Source organism: Carcharodon carcharias, chromosome 5 (assembly GCF_017639515.1).
Source record: "Carcharodon carcharias isolate sCarCar2 chromosome 5, sCarCar2.pri, whole genome shotgun sequence".
Classification (NCBI taxonomy): Eukaryota; Metazoa; Chordata; class Chondrichthyes; order Lamniformes; family Lamnidae; genus Carcharodon; species Carcharodon carcharias.
The window spans coordinates 192,632,113-192,653,575 of record NC_054471.1 but is presented as its reverse complement, the minus strand read 5'-3'; the positions used below and the strand labels follow the sequence as shown (position 1 = coordinate 192,653,575).

At 56.9% G+C, this 21,463-nt stretch overlaps 1 protein-coding gene across 6 annotated transcripts in view; it reads left to right on the top strand.

The window, feature by feature from the left end:
* dnmt3ab (DNA (cytosine-5-)-methyltransferase 3 alpha b) overlaps positions 1–21,463 on the top strand; it is a 620,530-nt gene that overhangs the window by 403,315 nt on the left and 195,752 nt on the right. For all 6 annotated transcript variants that reach the window (XM_041188736.1, XM_041188735.1, XM_041188734.1 and 3 more), the window contains one exon: positions 20,911–21,069. In XM_041188736.1, coding sequence (XP_041044670.1) covers positions 20,911–21,069 — 159 coding nt within the window. The remainder of the gene's footprint in view (positions 1–20,910; positions 21,070–21,463) is intronic.

The window sequence follows — 21,463 nt, the reverse complement described above, 5'->3', positions numbered from 1 at the left end:
CTGTGTGTGGGGGAGGGGAGGGAGGCTGATTACTGTGTGTGTGGGGGAGGGGAGGGGAGGGGGCTGATTACTGTGTGTGGGGGGAGGGGAGGGGGCTGATTACTGTGTGTGGGGGAGGGGAGGGGGCTGATTACTGTGTGTGTGTGGGGGAGGGGAGGGGGCTGATTACTGTGTGTGTGGGGGAGGGGAGGGGAGGGGGCTGATTACTGTGTGTGTGGGGGAGGGGAGGGGGCTGATTACTGTGTGTGTGTGGGGGAGGGGAGGGGGCTGATTACTGTGTGTGGGGGAGGGGAGGGAGGAGGCTGATTACTGTGTGTGTGGGGAGGGGAGGGGAGGGGCTGATTACTGTGTGTGTGGGGGGAGGGGAGGGGAGGAGGCTGATTACTGTGTGTGGGGGAGGGGAGGGGAGGGGGCTGATTACTGTGTGTGTGGGGGAGGGAGAGGGGGCTGATTACTGTGTGTGTGTGGGGAGGGGAGGGGAGGGGGCTGATTACTGTGTGTGTGTGGGGGAGGGAGGGGGAGGAGGCTGATTACTGTGTGTGGGGGAGGGGAGGGGAGGGGGCTGATTACTGTGTGTGTGTGGGGGAGGGGAGGGGAGGAGGCTGATTACTGTGTGTGGGGGGGGAGGGGAGGGGGCTGATTACTGTGTGTGGGGGAGGGAGGGGAGGGGGCTGATTACTGTGTGTGGGGGAGGGGAGGGGAGGGGGCTGATTACTGTGTGTGTGTGGGGGAGGGGAGGGGGCTGATTACTGTGTGTGTGGGGGAGGGGAGGGGAGGGGGCTGATTACTGTGTGTGTGGGGGAGGGGAGGGGGCTGATTACTGTGTGTGGGGGAGGGGAGGGGAGGGGGCTGATTACTGTGTGTGTGGGGGAGGGGAGGGGAGGGGGATGATTACTGTGTGTGTGGGGGAGGGGAGGGGAGGGGGATGATTACTGTGTGTGTGGGGGAGGGGAGGGGAGGGGGCTGATTACTGTGTGTGTGGGGGAGGGGAGGGGAGGGGGCTGATTACTGTGTGTGTGGGGGAGGGGAGGGGAGGGGGCTGATTACTGTGTGTGTGGGGGAGGGGAGGGGAGGGGGCTGATTACTGTGTGTGGGGAGGGAGGGGAGGGGGCTGATTACTGTGTGTGGGGGAGGGGAGGGGAGGGGGGCTGATTACTGTGTGTGTGGGGGAGGGGAGGGGAGGGGACTGATTACTGTGTGTGTGGGGGAGGGGAGGGGAGGGGGATGATTACTGTGTGTGTGGGGGAGGGGAGGGGAGGGGGCTGATTACTGTGTGTGGGGGAGGGGAGGGGAGGGGGCTGATTACTGTGTGTGTGGGGGAGGGGAGGGGAGGGGGCTGATTACTGTGTGTGTGGGGGAGGGGAGGGGAGGGGGGCTGATTACTGTGTGTGGGGGAGGGGAGGGGGCTGATTACTGTGTGTGGGGGGAGGGGAGGGGGCTGATTACTGTGTGTGTGGGGGAGGGGAGGGGGCTGATTACTGTGTGTGTGTGGGGGGAGGGGAGGGGGCTGATTACTGTGTGTGTGGGGGAGGGGAGGGGGCTGATTACTGTGTGTGTGGGGGAGGGGAGGGGGCTGATTACTGTGTGTGTGTGGGGGAGGGAGGGGGCTGATTACTGTGTGTGTGGGGGAGGGGAGGGGGCTGATTACTGTGTGTGTGGGGGAGGGGAGGGGGCTGATTACTGTGTGTGTGGGGGACGGGGAGGGGAGGGGGCTGATTACTGTGTGTGTGGGGAGGGGAGGGGAGGAGGGCTGATTACTGTGTGTGTGTGGGGGAGGGGAGGGGGCTGATTACTGTGTGTGGGGGAGGGGAGGGGAGGGGGCTGATTACTGTGTGTGTGGGGGAGGGGAGGGGAGGGGGCTGATTACTGTGTGTGTGGGGGAGGGGAGGGGGCTGATTACTGTGTGTGTGGGGGAGGGGAGGGGGCTGATTACTGTGTGTGTGGGGGAGGGGAGGGGGCTGATTACTGTGTGTGTGGGGGAGGAGAGGGGGCTGATTACTCTGTGTGGGGGAGGGGAGGGGGCTGATTACTGTGTGTGGGGGAGGGGAGGGGGCTGATTACTGTGTGTGGGGGAGGGGAGGGGAGGGGGCTGATTACTGTGTGTGGGGGGAGGGGAGGGGGCTGATTACTGTGTGTGTGGGGGAGGGGAGGGGAGGGGGCTGATTACTGTGTGTGGGGGAGGGGAGGGGGCTGATTACTGTGTGTGTGGGGGAGGGGGAGGGGAGGGGGCTGATTACTGTGTGTGTGGGGGAGGGGAGGGGGCTGATTACTGTGTGTGTGGGGGAGGGAGGGGAGGGGGCTGAATACTGTGTGTGGGGGAGGGGAGGGGAGGAGGCTGATACTGTGTGTGTGGGGGAGGGGAGGGGAGTGGGCTGATTACTGTGTGTGTGGGGGAGGGGAGGGGGGACTGATTACTGTGTGTGTGGGGGGGCAGGGGAGGAGGCTGATTACTGTGTGTGTGGGGGAGGGGAGGGGGCTTGATTACTGTGTGTGTGGGGGAGGGGAGGGGAGGGGGCTGATTACTGTGTGTGTGTGTGGGGGAGGGGAGGGGAGGGGGCTGATTACTGTGTGTGTGGGGGAGGGGAGGGGCTGATTACTGTGTGTGTGGGGGAGGGGAGGGGGCTGATTACTGTGTGTGGGGGAGGGGAGGGGAGGGGGCTGATTACTGTGTGTGTGTGGGGAGGGGAGGGGAGGGGGCTGATTACTGTGTGTGTGGGGGGAGGGGAGGGGGCTGATTACTGTGTGTGGGGGGGGGGGGGCGGGGGCTGATTACTGTGTGTGTGGGGGAGGGGAGGGGGGCTGATTACTGTGTGTGTGGGGGAGGGGAGGGGGGGGGCTGATTACTGTGTGTGTGGGGGAGGGGAGGGGGCTGATTACTGTGTGTGGGGGAGGGGAGGGGAGGGGGCTGATTACTGTGTGTGTGGGGGAGGGGAGGGGGCTGATTACTGTGTGTGTGGGGGAGGGGAGGGGAGGGGGCTGATTACTGTGTGTGTGGGGGAGGGGAGGGGGCTGATTACTGTGTGTGTGGGGGAGGGGAGGGGGCTGATTACTGTGTGTGTGTGGGGGAGGGGAGGGGGCTGATTACTGTGTGTGTGTGGGGGAGGGGAGGGGGCTGATTACTGTGTGTGTGGGGGAGGGGAGGGGGCTGATTACTGTGTGTGTGGGAGGGGAGGGGAGGGGGCTGATTACTGTGTGTGTGGGGGAGGGGAGGGGGGCTGATTACTGTGTGTGTGGGGGAGGGGAGGGGGCTGATTACTGTGTGTGTGGGGAGGGGAGGGGGCTGATTACTGTGTGTGTGGGGAGGGGAGGGGAGGGGGCTGATTACTGTGTGTGTGGGGGAGGGGAGGGGGCTGATTACTGTGTGTGTGGGGGAGGGGAGGGGGCTGATTACTGTGTGTGTGGGGGAGGGGAGGGGGCTGATTACTGTGTGTGGGGGAGGGGAGGGGAGGGGGCTGATTACTGTGTGTGTGGGGGAGGGAGGGGGCTGATTACTGTGTGTGTGGGGGAGGGGAGGGGGCTGATTACTGTGTGTGTGGGGGAGGGGAGGGGGCTGATTACTGTGTGTGTGGGGGAGGGAGGGGGCTGATTACTGTGTGTGTGGGGAGGGGAGGGGGCTGATTACTGTGTGTGTGGGGAGGGGAGGGGGGGCTGATTACTGTGTGTGGGGGAGGGGAGGGGAGGGGGCTGATTACTGTGTGTGTGGGGGAGGGGAGGGGGCTGATTACTGTGTGTGTGGGGAGGGGAGGGGAGGGGGCTGATTACTGTGTGTGGGGGAGGGGAGGGGAGGGGGCTGATTACTGTGTGTGTGGGGGAGGGGAGGGGGCTGATTACTGTGTGTGTGTGGGGGAGGGGAGGGGGCTGATTACTGTGTGTGTGTGGGGAGGGGAGGGGGCTGATTACTGTGTGTGGGGGGGAGGGGGAGGCGAGGGGGCTGATTACTGTGTGTGTGGGGAGGGGAGGGTGAGGGGGCTGATTACTGTGTGTGTGGGGGAGGGGAGGGGAGGAGGCTGATTACTGTGTGTGGGGGAGGGGAGGGGAGGGGCTGATTACTGTGTGTGTGGGGGAGGGGAGGGGAGGGGGCTGATTACTGTGTGTGTGTGGGGGGAGGGGAGGGGGCTGATTACTGTGCGTGTGGGGAGGGGAGGGGAGGGGGCTGATTACTGTGTGTGTGGGGGAGGGGAGGGGGCTGATTACTGTGTGTGTGGGGGAGGGGAGGGGAGGGGGCTGATTACTGTGTGTGTGTGGGGGAGGGGAGGGGGCTGATTACTGTGTGTGTGTGGGGGAGGGGAGGGGGCTGATTACTGTGTGTGGGGGAGGGGAGGGGGCTGATTACTGTGTGTGTGGGGGAGGGGAGGGGAGGGGGCTGATTACTGTGTGTGGGGAGGGAGGGGAGGGGGCCTGATTACTGTGTGTGGGGGAGGGGAGGGGAGGGGGCTGATTACTGTGTGTGGGGGAGGGGAGGGGAGGGGGCTGATTACTGTGTGTGTGGGGGAGGGGAGGGGGCTGATTACTGTGTGTGGGGAGGGGAGGGGAGGGGGCTGATTACTGTGTGTGTGGGGGAGGGGAGGGGGCTGATTACTGTGTGTGGGGGAGGGAGGGAGGGGGCTGATTACTGTGTGTGGTGGGGGAGGGGAGGGGAGGGGGCTGATTACTGTGTGTGGTGGGGGAGGGGAGGGGGCTGATTACTGTGTGTGGGGGAGGGGAGGGGGCTGATTACTGTGTGTGTGGGGGAGGGGAGGGGAGGGGGCTGATTACTGTGTGTGTGGGGGAGGGGAGGGGGCTGATTACTGTGTGTGTGGGGGAGGGGAGGGGGTGATTACTGTGGTGTGTGGGGGAGGGGAGGGGGCTGATTACTGTGTGTGTGGGGGGGGAGGGGATTACTGAGTGTGGGGGAGAGGGGGCTGATTACTGTGTGTGGGGGAGGGGAGGGGAGGGGGCTGATTACTGTGTGAGTGTGGGGAGGGGAGGGGAGGGGGCTGATTACTGTGTGTGGGGGAGGGGAGGGGAGGGGGCTGATTACTGTGTGTGTGGGGGAGGGGGAGGGGAGGGGGCTGATTACTGTGTGTGGGGAGGGGAGGGGGCTGATTACTGTGTGTGTGGGGGAGGGGGAGGGGGCTGATTACTGTGTGTGTGGGGGAGGGGAGGGGGCTGATTACTGTGTGTGTGGGGGAGGGGAGGGGGGCTGATTACTGTGTGTGTGGGGGAGGGGAGGGGGCTGATTACTGTGTGTGTGGGGGAGGGGAGGGGGCTGATTACTGTGTGTGGGGGAGGGGAGGGGAGGGGGCTGATTACTGTGTGTGTGGGGGTGGGGAGGGGGTGATTACGTGTGTGTGGGGGAGGGGAGGGGCTGATTACTGTGTGTGTGGGGAGGGGAGGGGAGGGGGCTGATTACTGTGTGTGGGGGAGGGACGGGGAGGCGGTGATTACTGTGTGTGTGGGGGAGGGGAGGGAGGGGGCTGATTACTGTGTGTGGGGAGGGGAGGGGAGGGGGCTGATTACTGTGTGTGTGGGGGAGGGAGGGGGCTGATTACTGTGTGTGTGGGGGAGGGGAGGGGGCTGATTACTGTGTGTGGGGGAGGGGAGGGGGCTGATTACTGTGTGTGGGGGGAGGGGAGGGGCTGATTACTGTGTGTGTGGGGAGGGGAGGGGAGGGGGCTGATTACTGTGTGTGTGGGGGAGGGGAGGGGAGGGGCTGATTACTGTGTGTGTGGGGGAGGGGAGGGGAGGAGGCTGATTACTGTGTGTGGGGGAGGGGAGGGGAGGAGGCTGATTACTGTGTGTGTGGGGGAGGGGAGGGGAGGGGGCTGATTACTGTGTGTGGGGGAGGGGAGGGGGCTGATTACTGTGTGTGGGGGAGGGGAGGGGAGGGGGCTGATTACTGTGTGTGGGGGAGGGGGAGGGGGCTGATTACTGTGTGTGTGGGGGAGGGGAGGGGAGGGGGCTGATTACTGTGTGTGTGGGGGAGGGGAGGGGGCTGATTACTGTGTGTGTGTGGGGGAGGGGAGGGGGCTGATTACTGTGTGTGTGGGGGAGGGGAGGGGGCTGATTACTGTGTGTGTGGGGGAGGGAGGGGAGGGGGCTGATTACTGTGTGTGTGGGGAGGGGAGGGGAGGGGGCTGATTACTGTGTGTGGGGGAGGGGAGGGGAGGGGGCTGATTACTGTGTGTGTGGGGGAGGGGAGGGGGCTGATTACTGTGTGTGGGGAGGGGAGGGGGCTGATTACTGTGTGTGTGGGGGAGGGGAGGGGCTGATTACTGTGTGTGTGGGGGAGGGAGGGGGCTGATTACTGTGTGTGGGGGAGGGAGGAGGGGGCTGATTACTGTGTGTGTGGGGGAGGGGAGGGGGCTGATTACTGTGTGTGTGGGGGAGGGGAGGGAGGGCTGATTACTGTGTGTGTGGGGAGGGGAGGTGAGGGGGCTGATTACTGTGTGTGTGGGGGAGGGAGGGGAGGGGGCCTGATTACTGTGTGTGTGGGGGAGGGGAGGGGAGGGGGATGATTACTGTGGTGTGGGGGAGGGGAGGGGAGGAGGCTGATTACTGTGTGTGTGTGGGGAGGGGAGGGGGCTGATTACTGTGTGGGGGTGGGGTAGGGCTGATTACTGTGTGTGTGGGGGAGGGGAGGGGAGGGGGCTGATACTGTGTGTGTGGGGGAGGGGAGGGGGTGATTACTGTGTGTGTGGGGGAGGGGAGGGGGCTGATACTGTGTGTGTGGGGGAGGGGAGGGGGCCTGATTACTGTGTGTGTGGGGGAGGGGAGGGGGGGGCTGATTACTGTGTGTGGGGGAGGGCGGGGAGGGGCTGATTACTGTGTGTGGGGGAGGGGAGGGGAGGGGGCTGATTACTGTGTGTGTGGGGGAGGGGAGGGGAGGGGGCTGATTACTGTGTGTGGTGGGAGGGGAGGGGAGGGGTGATTACTGTGTGTGTGGGGGAGGGAGGGGAGGGGGCTGATACTGTGTGTGGGGAGGGGAGGGGAGGGGGCTGATTACTGTGGTGGGGGAGGGGAGGGAGGGGGGCTGATTACTGTGTGTGGGGGGAGGGGGAGGGGGCTGATTACTGTGTGTGTGTGGGGGAGGGGAGGGGGCTGATTACTGTGTGTGGGGGGAGGGGAGGGGGCTGATTACTGTGTGTGTGGGGGAGGGGAAGGGGCTGATTACTGTGTGTGGGGGAGGGGGGGGGCTGATTACTGTGTGTGGGGGGAGGGGAGGGGGCTGATTACTGTGTGTGTGGGGAGGGGAGGGGCTGATTACTGTGTGTGTGGGGGAGGGGAGGGGGCTGATTACTGTGTGTGGGGGAGGGGAGGGGAGGGGCTGATTACTGTGTGTGGGGAGGGGAGGGGGCTGATTACTGTGTGTGTGGGGGGGGAGGGAGGAGGGGGCTGATTACTGTGTGTGGGGAGGGGAGGGGAGGGGCTGATTACTGTGTGTGTGTGGGGGCGGGGAGGGGGCTGATTACTGTGTGTGTGGGGGAGGGGAGGGGGCTGATTACTGTGTGTGTGGGGGAGGGGAAGGGGCTGATTACTGTGTGTGGGGGGAGGGGAGGGGGCTGATTACTGTGTGTGGGGGAGGGGAGGGGGCTGATTACTGTGTGTGGGGGAGGGGAGGGGAGGGGGCTGATTACTGTGTGTGTGTGGGGGAGGGGAGGGGGCTGATTACTGTGTGTGGGGGAGGGGAGGGGGCTGATTACTGTGTGTGTGGGGGAGGGGAAGGGGCTGATTACTGTGTGTGGGGGAGGGGAGGGGGCTGATTACTGTGTGTGGGGGAGGGGAGGGGGCTGATTACTGTGTGTGTGGGGGAGGGGAGGGGGCTGATTACTGTGTGTGTGGGGGAGGGGAGGGGGCTGATTACTGTGTGTGGGGGAGGGGAGGGGAGGAGGCTGATTACTGTGTGTGGGGGAGGGGAGGGGAGGGGGCTGATTACTGTGTGTGGGGGAGGGGAGGGGGCTGATTACTGTGTGTGGGGGAGGGGAGGGGGCTGATTACTGTGTGTGTGGGGAGGGGAGGGGGCTGATTACTGTGTGTGTGGGGGAGGGGAGGGGGCTGATTACTGTGTGTGGGGGAGGGGAGGGGAGGGGGCTGATTACTGTGTGTGGGGGAGGGGAGGGGGCTGATTACTGTGTGTGTGGGGGAGGGGAGGGGGCTGATTACTGTGTGTGTGGGGGAGGGGAGGGGGCTGATTACTGTGTGTGTGGGGAGGGGAGGGGAGGGGGCTGATTACTGTGTGTGGGGGAGGGGAGGGGAGGGGGCTGATTACTGTGTGTGGGGGAGGGGAGGGGAGGGGCTGATTACTGTGTGTGGGGGAGGGGAGGGGAGGGGGCTGATTACTGTGTGTGGGGGAGGGGAGGGGAGGGGGCTGATTACTGTGTGTGGGGGAGGGGAGGGGAGGGGGCTGATTACTGTGTGTGTGGGGGAGGGAGGGGGCTGATTACTGTGTGTGGGGGAGGGGAGGGGAGGGGGCTGATTACTGTGTGTGTGGGGGAGGGGAGGGGGCTGATTACTGTGTGTGTGGGGGAGGGGAGGGGGCTGATTACTGTGTGTGTGGGGGAGGGGAGGGGGCTGATTACTGTGTGTGGGGGGAGGGGAGGGGGCTGATTACTGTGTGTGTGGGGAGGGGAGGGGAGGGGGCTGATTACTGTGTGTGTGGGGGAGGGGAGGGGGCTGATTACTGTGTGTGTGGGGGGAGGGGAGGGGGCTGATTACTGTGTGTGGGGGAGGGAGGGGAGGGGCTGATTACTGTGTGTGTGGGGGAGGGGAGGGGAGGGGGCTGATTACTGTGTGTGTGGGGGAGGGGAGGGGGCTGATTACTGTGTGTGGGGAGGGGAGGGGGTGTTACTGGTGGGAGGGGAGGGGGCTGATTACTGTGTGTGTGGGGGGAGGGGAGGGGGCTGATTACTGTGTGTGGGGGAGGGGAGGGGAGGGGGCTGATTACTGTGTGTGTGGGGGAGGGGAGGGGGCTGATTACTGTGTGTGTGGGGAGGGAGGGGAGGGGGCTGATTACTGTGTGTGGGGGAGGGGAGGGGAGGGGGCTGATTACTGTGTGTGGGGAGGGAGGGGAGGGGGCTGATTACTGTGTGTGTGGGGGAGGGGAGGGGAGGGGGCTGATTACTGTGTGTGTGTGGGGGAGGGGAGGGGGCTGATTACTGTGTGTGTGGGGGAGGGGAGGGGGCTGATTACTGTGTGTGTGGGGAGGGGAGGGGAGGGGGCTGATTACTGTGTGTGGGGGAGGGGAGGGGAGGGGGCTGATTACTGTGTGTGTGGGGGAGGGGAGGGGGCTGATTACTGTGTGTGGGGAGGGGAGGGGAGGGGGCTGATTACTGTGTGTGTGGGGGAGGGGGAGGGGGCTGATTACTGTGTGTGTGGGGGAGGGGAGGGGGCTGATTACTGTGTGTGTGGGGGAGGGGAGGGGGGGCTGATTACTGTGTGTGTGGGGAGGGGAGGGGAGGGGGCTGATTACTGTGTGTGTGGGGGAGGGGAGGGGGCTGATTACTGTGTGTGTGGGGGAGGGGAGGGGGCTGATTACTGTGTGTGTGGGGGAGGGGAGGGGGCTGATTACTGTGTGTGTGGGGGAGGGGAGGGGGCTGATTACTGTGTGTGTGGGGGAGGGGAGGGGGCTGATTACTGTGTGTGTGGGGGAGGGGAGGGGAGGGGCTGATTACTGTGTGTGGGGGGGAGGGAGGGGGCTGATTACTGTGTGTGGGGGAGGGGAGGGGGCTGATTACTGTGTGTGTGGGGAGGGAGGGGAGGGGGCTGATTACTGTGTGTGGGGGAGGGGAGGGGGCTGATTACTGTGTGTGTGGGGGAGGGGAGGGGAGGGGGCTGATTACTGTGTGTGGGGGAGGGGAGGGGAGGGGGCTGATTACTGTGTGTGGGGGAGGGGAGGGGAGGGGGCTGATTACTGTGTGTGGGGGAGGGGAGGGGAGGGGGCTGATTACTGTGTGTGTGGTGGGGAGGGGAGGGGGCTGATTACTGTGTGTGTGTGGGGAGGGGAGGGGGCTGATTACTGTGTGTGGGGGAGGGGAGGGGAGGGGGCTGATTACTGTGTGTGTGGGGGGAGGGGAGGGGGCTGATTACTGTGTGTGTGGGGGAGGGGAGGGGGCTGATTACTGTGTGTGTGGGGGAGGGGAGGGGAGGGGGCTGATTACTGTGTGTGTGGGGGAGGGGAGGGGGCTGATTACTGTGTGTGTGGGGAGGGGAGGGGAGGGGGCTGATTACTGTGTGTGTGGGGGGAGGGGAGGGGGCTGATTACTGTGTGTGTGGGGGAGGGGAGGGGGCTGATTACTGTGTGTGGGGGAGGGGAGGGGCTGATTACTGTGTGTGTGGGGGAGGGGAGGGGGCTGATTACTGTGTGTGTGGGGGAGGGGAGGGGGCTGATTACTGTGTGTGGGGGGAGGGGAGGGGAGGGGGCTGATTACTGTGTGTGTGGGGGAGGGGAGGGGGCTGATTACTGTGTGTGGGGGAGGGGAGGGGAGGGGGCTGATTACTGTGTGTGTGGGGGAGGGGAGGGGGCTGATTACTGTGTGTGGGGGAGGGGAGGGGAGGGGGCTGATTACTGTGTGTGTGTGTGGGGAGGGAGGGGAGGGGGCTGATTACTGTGTGTGGGGGAGGGGAGGGGAGGGGGCTGATTACTGTGTGTGGGGGAGGGGAGGGGGCTGATTACTGTGTGTGGGGGAGGGGAGGGGGCTGATTACTGTGTGTGTGGGGGAGGGGAGGGGGCTGATTACTGTGTGTGTGGGGGAGGGGAGGGGAGGGGGCTGATTACTGTGTGTGGGGGAGGGGAGGGGAGGGGGCTGATTACTGTGTGTGGGGGAGGGGAGGGGGCTGATTACTGTGTGTGTGGGGGAGGGGAGGGGAGGGGGCTGATTACTGTGTGTGGGGGAGGGGAGGGGAGGGGGCTGATTACTGTGTGTGGGGGAGGGGGGGGAGGGGGCTGATTACTGTGTGTGTGGGGGAGGGGAGGGGAGGGGGCTGATTACTGTGTGTGTGGGGGAGGGGAGGGGGCTGATTACTGTGTGTGGGGGAGGGGAGGGGGCTGATTACTGTGTGTGTGGGGGAGGGGAGGGGGCTGATTACTGTGTGTGGGGGAGGGGAGGGGGCTGATTACTGTGTGTGTGTGGGGGAGGGGAGGGGAGGGGGCTGATTACTGTGTGTGGGGGAGGGGAGGGGGCTGATTACTGTGTGTGGGGGAGGGGAGGGGAGGGGGCTGATTACTGTGTGTGGGGGAGGGGAGGGGAGGGGGCTGATTACTGTGTGTGTGGGGGAGGGGAGGGGGCTGATTACTGTGTGTGTGGGGGAGGGGAGGGGGCTGATTACTGTGTGTGTGTGGGGGAGGGGAGGGGGCTGATTACTGTGTGTGTGGGGGAGGGGAGGGGGCTGATTACTGTGTGTGTGGGGGAGGGGAGGGGGCTGATTACTGTGTGTGTGGGGGAGGGGAGGGGGCTGATTACTGTGTGTGTGGGGGAGGGGAGGGGGCTGATTACTGTGTGTGTGGGGGAGGGGAGGGGGCTGATTACTGTGTGTGGGGGAGGGGAGGGGAGGGGGCTGATTACTGTGTGTGTGGGGGAGGGGAGGGGGCTGATTACTGTGTGTGTGGGGGAGGGGAGGGGGCTGATTACTGTGTGTGTGGGGGAGGGGAGGGGGCTGATTACTGTGTGTGTGGGGGAGGGGAGGGGAGGGGGCTGATTACTGTGTGTGGGGGAGGGGAGGGGAGGGGGCTGATTACTGTGTGTGTGGGGAGGGGAGGGGAGGAGGCTGATTACTGTGTGTGTGGGGGGAGGGGAGGGGGCTGATTACTGTGTGTGTGGGGGAGGGGAGGGGGCTGATTACTGTGTGTGTGTGGGGGAGGGGAGGGGGCTGATTACTGTGTGTGGGGGAGGGGAGGGGGCTGATTACTGTGTGTGTGTGGGGGAGGGGAGGAGGCTGATTATTGTGTGTGTGGGGGAGGGGAGGGGAGGGGGCTGATTACTGTGTGTGTGGGGGAGGGGAGGGGGCTGATTACTGTGTGTGTGGGGGAGGGGAGGGGGCTGATTACTGTGTGTGTGGGGGAGGGGCGGGGAGGAGGCTGATTACTGTGTGTGTGGGGGAGGGGAGGGGAGGGGGCTGATTACTGTGTGTGGGGGAGGGGAGGGGAGGGGGCTGATTACTGTGTGTGTGGGGGAGGGGAGGGGAGGAGGCTGATTACTGTGTGTGTGGGGGAGGGGAGGGGGCTGATTACTGTGTGTGTGGGGGAGGGGAGGGGGCTGATTACTGTGTGTGTGTGGGGGAGGGGAGGGGGCTGATTACTGTGTGTGGGGGAGGGGAGGGGGCTGATTACTGTGTGTGTGTGGGGGAGGGGAGGAGGCTGATTATTGTGTGTGTGGGGGAGGGGAGGGGAGGGGGCTGATTACTGTGTGTGTGGGGGAGGGGAGGGGGCTGATTACTGTGTGTGTGGGGGCGGGGCGGGGAGGAGGCTGATTACTGTGTGTGTGGGGGAGGGGAGGGGGCTGATTACTGTGTGTGTGGGGAGGGGAGGGGAGGGGGCTGATTACTGTGTGTGTGGGGGAGGGGAGGGGAGGGGGCTGATTACTGTGTGTGTGGGGGAGGGGAGGGGCTGATTACTGTGTGTGTGGGGGAGGGGAGGGGAGGGGGCTGATTACTGTGTGTGTGGGGAGGGGAGGGGGCTGATTACTGTGTGTGGGGGAGGGGAGGGGGCTGATTACTGTGTGTGTGGGGGAGGGGAGGGGAGGGGGCTGATTACTGTGTGTGTGGGGGAGGGGAGGGGAGGGGGCTGATTACTGTGTGTGGGGGAGGGGAGGAGGCTGATTACTGTGTGTGTGTGGGGGAGGGGAGGGGAGGGGGCTGATTACTGTGTGTGTGGGGGAGGGGAGGGGGCTGATTACTGTGTGTGTGGGGGAGGGGAGGGGAGGGGGCTGATTACTGTGTGTGGGGGAGGGGAGGGGGCTGATTACTGTGTGTGGGGGAGGGGAGGGGGCTGATTACTGTGTGTGGGGGAGGGGAGGGGGCTGATTACTGTGTGTGGGGGAGGGGAGACGGGCTGATTACTGTGTGTGGGGGAGGGGAGGGGGCTGATTACTGTGTGTGTGTGTGGGGAGGGGAGGGGGCTGATTACTGTGTGTGGGGGAGGGGAGACGGGCTGATTACTGTGTGTGGGGGAGGGGAGGGGGCTGATTACTGTGTGTGGGGGAGGGGAGGGGGCTGATTACTGTGTGTGTGGGGGAGGGGAGACGGGCTGATTACTGTGTGTGGGGGAGGGGAGGGGGCTGATTACTGTGTGTGTGTGTGGGGAGGGGAGGGGGCTGATTTCTGTGTGTGGGGGAGGGGAGGGGAGGGGGCTGATTACTGTGTGTGGGGGAGGGGAGGGGGCTGATTACTGTGTGTGTGTGTGGGGAGGGGAGGGGGCTGATTACTGTGTGTGTGTGGGGGAGGGGAGGGGGCTGATTACTGTGTGTGGGGGAGGGGAGACGGGCTGATTACTGTGTGTGGGGGAGGGGAGGGGAGGGGGCTGATTACTGTGGGTGGGGGAGGGGAGGGGGCTGATTACTGTGTGTGGGGGTGGGGAGACGGGCTGATTACTGTGTGGGGGTGGGGAGACGGGCTGATTACTGTGTGTGGGATGGGGAGGGGAGACGGGCTGATTACTGTGTGGGGGTGGGGAGACGGGCTGATTACTGTGTGGGGGTGGGGAGACGGGCTGATTACTGTGGTGGGGGGAGAGAGAGGGGCTGATTACTGCATTTATGGGGAGGGGGCTCGTTACCTTGCGTGTGTTGGGGTGGTGGGAAGGGGGTTTCACTAAACCTTCGGTCACTGGAGAATATGGAGAGCTTGGCTGAAAATAACAAGTTAATATTTTATGTACTCATTTTTACAAAGTACTTTATAAACACGGCTTTCATATTTATATGATGTATTATTCCATGTTGATCCATAATATGTGAACTTTAATCATTTATATACTGACAGTTACTGTGCTGCTTTATTGCTGTTTTGTTTTGGCTGGCATCTGGGGTCACATTAATTTTCAGGTATTAAAATAAAGTCACATAGGAAAATAGTTTGAAGCACTTCTTTATAAGGCCTTCCTGACATTAAAATGTCACTGCATGATACTGACTGGAGAGATGCAAGTTTAATCTCCCACTCTGCTAGTTAGCCAAACTTGGCTGTTCTGTCACTATGACTGAGGCTGTTATTGACCAGAGGTCAAGCATCTCATCATAGGGGAGAAACAAATAAGTAAGGGTATCTCCACTGAATTCTTCTCACACTGATCTGAATCGACAGACAAAGACAACGTTTAGTGTTAGCCGGAGAGTAAACTATCTTCCTAGCCAGGAAACTTGGCCTGGAAGAGAACACAATAAAAAGGGGGATGGATGCTCTCATAAAAGGGTTTATACACTCATTTTTTGTATAAGCTGTGTGAATTACCCAGGGATTATGTTCCTCTAGAATTTTAGTAAGATGCCAGTTTAAATGACCGGATTTTTGATGAGATCAGTTATGAATGGAAATTAATACTTTGTCTTCTACCCATTACCTTATACTGCCAAATGAGTGTCCCGTAATGACTTGTCAGTTATTACTTAGAATGCTTCCACTTGCAGTACACAATACATGTTTACATATGTTGCACAACATACTCATGATTTTCCTGTGCAAGTAAACATTCCAGAATAGCAGACAATACTGAGAAAGAGTTTCACCTATATGCAGTTAAATCAGCTGGCACTTCTACACATGCAACTGGTGTTGTGGTTGCACCTATCGAGTTGCTTTTTTTTTGCTGGTTTCAGTTACAGTGAAAACCTGAATCTCAAACAGCTTCATCTGTTTACTGACTCAGTTACAAAGTTTAGAGAAGCCCAGTATTGAAAGGGACCTGCAGAACATTTTGAACTGCGATTAATTTAATTAGAGGAATTCTTCAAAGATGTTCTTCAAAGATCTTCTCATACCTGCCAAACTTGGCTTGGGAGATGTTTTGGCTCGCTGCAACTGCAAAGTGATAGGAAGTGTCGTCGACAGTGCTATCAAGCGGCACTTACTCAGCAATAACCTGCTCACTGATGCCCAGTTTGGATTCTGCCAGGGCCACTCAGCTCCTGACCTCATTACAGCCTTGGTCCAAACATGGACAAAGAACTAAACTCCCAAGGTGAGGTGAGAGTGACTGCCCTTTACGTCAAGGCAGCATTTGACCGAGTGTGGCATCAAAACTGGAGTCAATGGGAATCAGGGCGAAAACTCTTCACTGGTTGGAGTCCTACCTGGCACAAAGGAAGATGGTTGTGGTTGTTGAAGGTGAATCATCTGAATCCTGGGACATCACTGCAGGAGCCCTAGGCCCACCCATCTTCAGCTGTTTCACTAATGACCTGCCCTCCATCATAATATCAGAAGTGGGGATGTTTACTGATGATTGCACAATGTTCAGCACCATTCACCACACCTCAGATACTGAAGCAGTCCCTGTCCATTTGCAACAAGACCTGGACAATATTCAGTCTTGGGTTGATAAGCGGCAAATAACATTCATGCCACACAAGTGCCAGGCAATGACCATCTCCAACAAGAGAGAATCTAACCATCTCCCCCTTGACATTCAGTGACATTACCATCACTGAATCCCCTACTATCAACATGGGGCTTACCATTGACCAGAAACTGAACTGGAGGAGCCATGTGGTTACAAGAGCAGGTCAGAGGCCGGGAATTCTGTGGTGAGTTACTGACCCCCTGACTCCCCAAAGCCTGTCTACCATCTACAAGGCACAAGTCAGGAGTGTGATGGAATACTCTGCACTTGCCTGGATGAATGTAGCTCCACCACTCACAAGAACCTTGACATCATCCAGGACAAATCAGCCTGTTTGATTGGCACCCTATCCACCACATTCAACATTCACTCCCTCTATCACTGATGCACAGTGGCAGCAGTGTGTACCATGTACAAGATGCACTTCAGAAACTCACCAAGGCTCCTTTGACAGCACCTTCCAAACCCGCGACGTGTACCACCTAGAAGGACAAGGGCAGCGTTTTTAAAAATGTATTCATTCACAGGATGTGGGCTTCGCTGGCTGGGCCAACATTTATTGCCCATCCCTAGTTGCCCTTGAGATGGTGGTGGTGAGCTGCCTTCTTGAACTACTGCAGTCCATGTGGCGTAGGTACACCCACAGTGCTGTTAGGAAGAGAGTCCAAGATTCTGACCCAGCGACAGTGGCGATATATTTCCAAGTTAGCAGGGTGACTTGGAGGGGAACTTACAGGTGATGGTGTTCCCATCTGTCTGCTGCCCTTGTCCTTCTAGATGGTAGTGGTCATGGGTTTGGAAGGAGCCTTGGTGAATTCCTGCAGTGCTTCTTGTAGATGGTACATGCTGCTGTTACTGTGCATCAGTGGTGGAGGGAGAGAATGTTTTTGGAGGTGGTGCCAATCAAGCGGGCTGCTTTATCCTGGACGGTGTCAAGCTTCTTGAGTGTTTCGGGAACTGCACTCATCCAGACATGTGGGGAGCATTCCATCACACTCTTGACTTGTGCCTTGTAGATGGTGGACAGCCTTTGGGGAGTCAGGTTGGTGAGCTACTTGTTGCATGATTCCTAGCTTCTGACCTGCTCTCGTAACCACAGTATTTATATGGCTAGTCCAGTTCAGTTTCTGGTCAATGGTAACACCCAGGCTGTTGATAGTGGAGGATTCAATGATGGGCAATGAATGCTGGCCCAGCCGTGAAGCCCATATCCTGTGAATGAATAAATTTTAAATCCATTGAATATCAAGGGGCGATGGTTAGATTTTCTCTTGCTGGAGATGGTCATTGCCTGGCGAATTTTACTTGACACTTGTCAGCCCACGCCTGGATATTGTCCAGGTCTTGCTGCATTTGAACGTGGACTGCTTCAGTATCTGAGGAGTCACGAATGGTGCTGAACATTATGCAATCATCAGCGAACATCCCCACTTCTGATGTTATGATGGAAGGAAGGTCATTGATGAAGCAGCTGAAGATGGCTGGACCAAGGACACGACCATAAGGAACTCCTGCAGTGATGCCCTGGAGCTGAGATGACTAACCTCCAACAACAGCAACCTTCCTTTGTGCAGATGCATTGGAATACCACCACTTGGAAGTTCCCCTCCAAGTCACACACTATCCTGACTTGGAACTATATCACCGTTCGTTGGGTCAATATCCTGGAACTCCATTCCAAACAGCACCGTGGGTGTACGTATATCACATGGATCACAGCGGGTTCAAGAAGGCAGCACACCACCACCTTTTCAAGGGCATTTAGGGATGGGCAGTAAATGCTGGCCTAGCCAGTGACACCCACATCCTCTGAACGAATGAAAGAGAAAACTAGTCCTTCTTTGGAAAACAGTGATTGAATCTGCCACTACTACCCTTTCAGGTTCTGCATTTCAGATTGTAACCACTTGCTGCATAAAAAGGTTTCCCCACATGTCTTTTTTGATTCTTTTGCCAATCATATTATACCTGTGCCCTCTGGTTCTCAACTCATATACCAGTGGGAACAACTTCACCCTATCTGGCCTTTCTAGACTCCTCAAGGTTTTGAACACCTCGATCAAATCTCCCCCCAACCGTCATTTTAAGGGGAACAACCTGGTTTCTCTAATCGAATCCATGTAACTAAAGTCTCTCATCCCTGAATCCCTTCTTGTAAATCTTTTGTGCACTCTCTCTAAAGCCTTCAAATCCTTCCTAAAATATTGTACCCAGAACTGGTCACAATACTTCACTTGGGGTCTAATGATGTCTTATGAGTGTTTATCATAACTTCCTTGCTTTTGTACTCTATTCGTCTAGTTATAAATCTCAGGATCCCAAATGCCTTTTTAAAGGTTTTCTCAACCTACCCTGCCACCTTCAATGACTTGTGCACAGATACCTCCTAATCTGTCTGTTCCTGAATCTCCTTTAGAATTGTACTCTTAGGTTTTTATTGCTTCCCTTCATTCTTTTCTACCAAAATATCATGTATCAGGCCATTCCACCAAGTCTGCCTATGTCCTCTTGAAGTCCATCACAATCCTCCTCACAGTTTACCAAACTTCCATGTTTAGTATCACGGGCAAATTTTGAAATTTACCCTATACATTATTTACCACTAGAGTCTGTTTCCTGTCACTCAGCCAACTTTGTATCCATACTGCCACTTCCCATTTTATTCTAAGGGCTTCAGCATTACTGACAAGCCTATTATGTGACTTTATCGAACACCCTTTGGAAGCCTATTTACATCACATCAATCACATTACCCTTATCAGCCCTCTCTGTTACCGCATCAAAAAACTCAGTCAAATTAGTTAATCATGATTCGCCTTTCAGAAATCCATGCTCGCTTTCCTTAATTAATTCACACTTGTCCAAAATAACTGTTAATTTTGTGCCACATTATCATTTATAAAAGCTTTCCCACCACTGAGGTTAAACTGACTGGCCTGTAGTTGCTCGTTTTATCCTCGCACCATTTTTTGAACAAGAATGTAACATTTACAATTCTCCTGTCCCCTAGAACCAACCTCTGTATCTAAGGTGGATTGGAAGATTATGGCTACTACCTCCTCAATTTGCACCTTTATTTCCCTCAGATGTATCCCATCCGATGCTGGGGATTTATCAGCTTTAAGTATAGTTAGACTTCCTAATATCGCTGCTTTGTCAATTTTTAGCACATCCAATATCTTAACGATGTTTACCTCATTATGGGTACCCTCTTTCTTGATAAAGAGAGATGCAAAGTGCTCATTTAGCACCTCAAGCATACTTTATGCTTCTACTTTCCATGTAGGTCTCCTTTTTGACACCTGATAGGCCCCACTACCCTTTTACTGTTTAAATGTCTGAAGGAGACTTTTGGATTCCCTTTTTTGTTAGTTGCCAGTCTGTTCCCTTTGCCCCATTTAATTCCTTTTTTCACTTCCCCTCTGAGCTTTCCATATTCAGTCTGGTTCTCGCTTCTATTAAGAACCTGACAGGGCTGTCTTACCCCACTTTCTGCTTCATCTTATTCTTCATCTCTTTTGTCATCCAGGGAGCTCAGGTTTTAGTCGCCCTACCTTTCTCCCTCATGAGGATGTGCCTCGAATGTATTGAACCATCTCCTCTTTAGAGGCAGCCCACTGTTCAATTACAATTTTGCTTGCCGGTCTTTGATTCCAGTTTAAACGGGACAGAGCCTTTCTCAACCCACTGAAATTAACCCTCTTCAAATTAAATACTTTTACTCCTCCTTTTCCATAACAAATCTAAACCTTATGATACACTGATCACTGTTCCCTAAATGTTTCTTTACTGACACTTGATCCAGTTGGCCCACCTCATTCCCCAGAACCAGATACTCTCTCATTGGGCCAGAAATATACTGCTCAAGAAATTTCTCTTTGACACACTTAATCTATTTTCCCATCTCCTCCCTTTACACAATGGATTTCCTTTCACTTCATTTCTGCTCAATATTCTATACCTCCTCTTCACCTGCCACACATCCACTCCAGTTTTAGCAAGGCCTGACAAATATTTCAAATTAATTTTAAAGCTTTATAGAGGCTGTATTAGTAGGATAATTTTCATCCCCCTCGCACACCTCTCTCCCCCTGGGTTTTGGCACTACTCAAGTGTAATATGTTCCACCTGACACAGCCTGAATGTTTCTGTACTCCTCAGTCTTCCTGGCTGATATCTGTGGTGGAAGCAGATTGTTCACAACCTTGGTGTCATGATTGACCCAGAGAGGAGCTTCTGACCACATGTTGGCACCGACATTAAGATTGCCTATTTCTACCCCCATAACATTACACAGCTCCTGCCTCACTCATCTGCCACTGAAACCCTCATCCATGCCTTTGGTATTTCCCATCTTCCCATGTCGTAACTAACACCCAGTCTCGTGCAACCATCACCCCTGTGCTCACTCACCTACATAGGCACCTGGTCAAGCAATAGCTTTAGTTTAAAATTCCCATCTTGTTTTCAAATTCTTCCATGGTTTTGCTTCTCCCTAGCTCTGTAATCTCCTTTAGCCCTTCATGCTCCACAATATCTGCGTTCTTCCAGTTCTAGCCTCTTGAGCATCCCCACCATGGGTGGCCGTTCTTTCAGCTGCCTAGGCCCTAAGTTCTGGAATTCCCCTGCCCCCCACCCCGCCCCCCCAACCCGCACCCCCTCCCCTCCCCCACTCCCCAAAAAATCTCTACCTCACTGTTTCCCCTTCAAGATGCTCCTCTTTGAAACTTGCCCCTTTGACCAAGCTTTTGATCATCTGCCTCAATATTTCCTTGTGTGGTTCTGTGTCAAATTTTGTTTGCTAATGCTCCTGTGGAGCACCTTATGGATAAAGGTGCTTTATAAAATACAAGTTGTTTTGCTGTTGTGGGTTCAGGGCATTTCAATAGGGCAGATGCTCCGCCAGTGTGGGCACATCACTGCCAGGGCCCAGCACCTCAAAGCAATTCAGTCAGCTACCAGTGTTATAGTGCCCAAAGCTTACCTATCTTTCGCACAGGTGTGATGCACAAATGACCTCATCACCTGTGCTTTAATTTCTAAGATCCTATAATATTTAAAAGCAAAAAAGTTGCATTGGCACCCGGTTGGAACCAGAAGATTATGGGGATTAGTGCACAAGGAGTACAAATTTGTGTCTGTAGCGCAGGACTTTTTCACTTGCCAGGCATGAGCTTCAGTCAGCCTCGGATGTTTTCTGTTTATTAAAACTAATGGGTGAGTACAAAAACTTCCAAAATAATGAACTGTTGTGATGTTCTTTCATAGTGAAGTAATGGTCAGCAAGGCTGTCTGATTGCCGGCCACAATCCTCGGACCTCTCATATTTTTGCGATGAAATGTCAAATTCCTTCATTAACATTTGCCATCTGAATTTCCAGGATGGGCGTGGATTTGGCATTGGTGAGCTGGTCTGGGGGAAATTAAGGGGATTCTCCTGGTGGCCTGGTCGTATTGTATCCTGGTGGATGACTGGCCGAAGCCGGGCAGCTGAAGGAACACGATGGGTGATGTGGTTTGGAGATGGAAAATTTTCTGTTGTAAGTCTAATATCTTGGCTTTCAAAAAAAATTTGCATATACTTTCTTACTGAGACAGGGAGAATAGAAATAGTTGATCTCATGTAATCTAGGCTCTTTATACAAAATCCTCTTTTATCCCTTCAATGCGTGTTTACTTTCAAATACTATAATTTAAAAATAAATCATTACATTATTATTGTTTTTCTTCAGTCCATTTGATAATGCCTTTGTAGGAAGCTAGCATAGCATCTCTCAAATTTGGGTGGCTTTGGGCCAAGTGCTGGTAAATGGGATTAGGTAGGTAGGTCACGTGTTTCTCACGTGTTGGTGCAGACTCGATGGGCCGAAGGGCCTCTTCTGCACTGTGATTCTGTGATTCTTTCCGATGATTGAAAAAAGTCCAACGTTACAT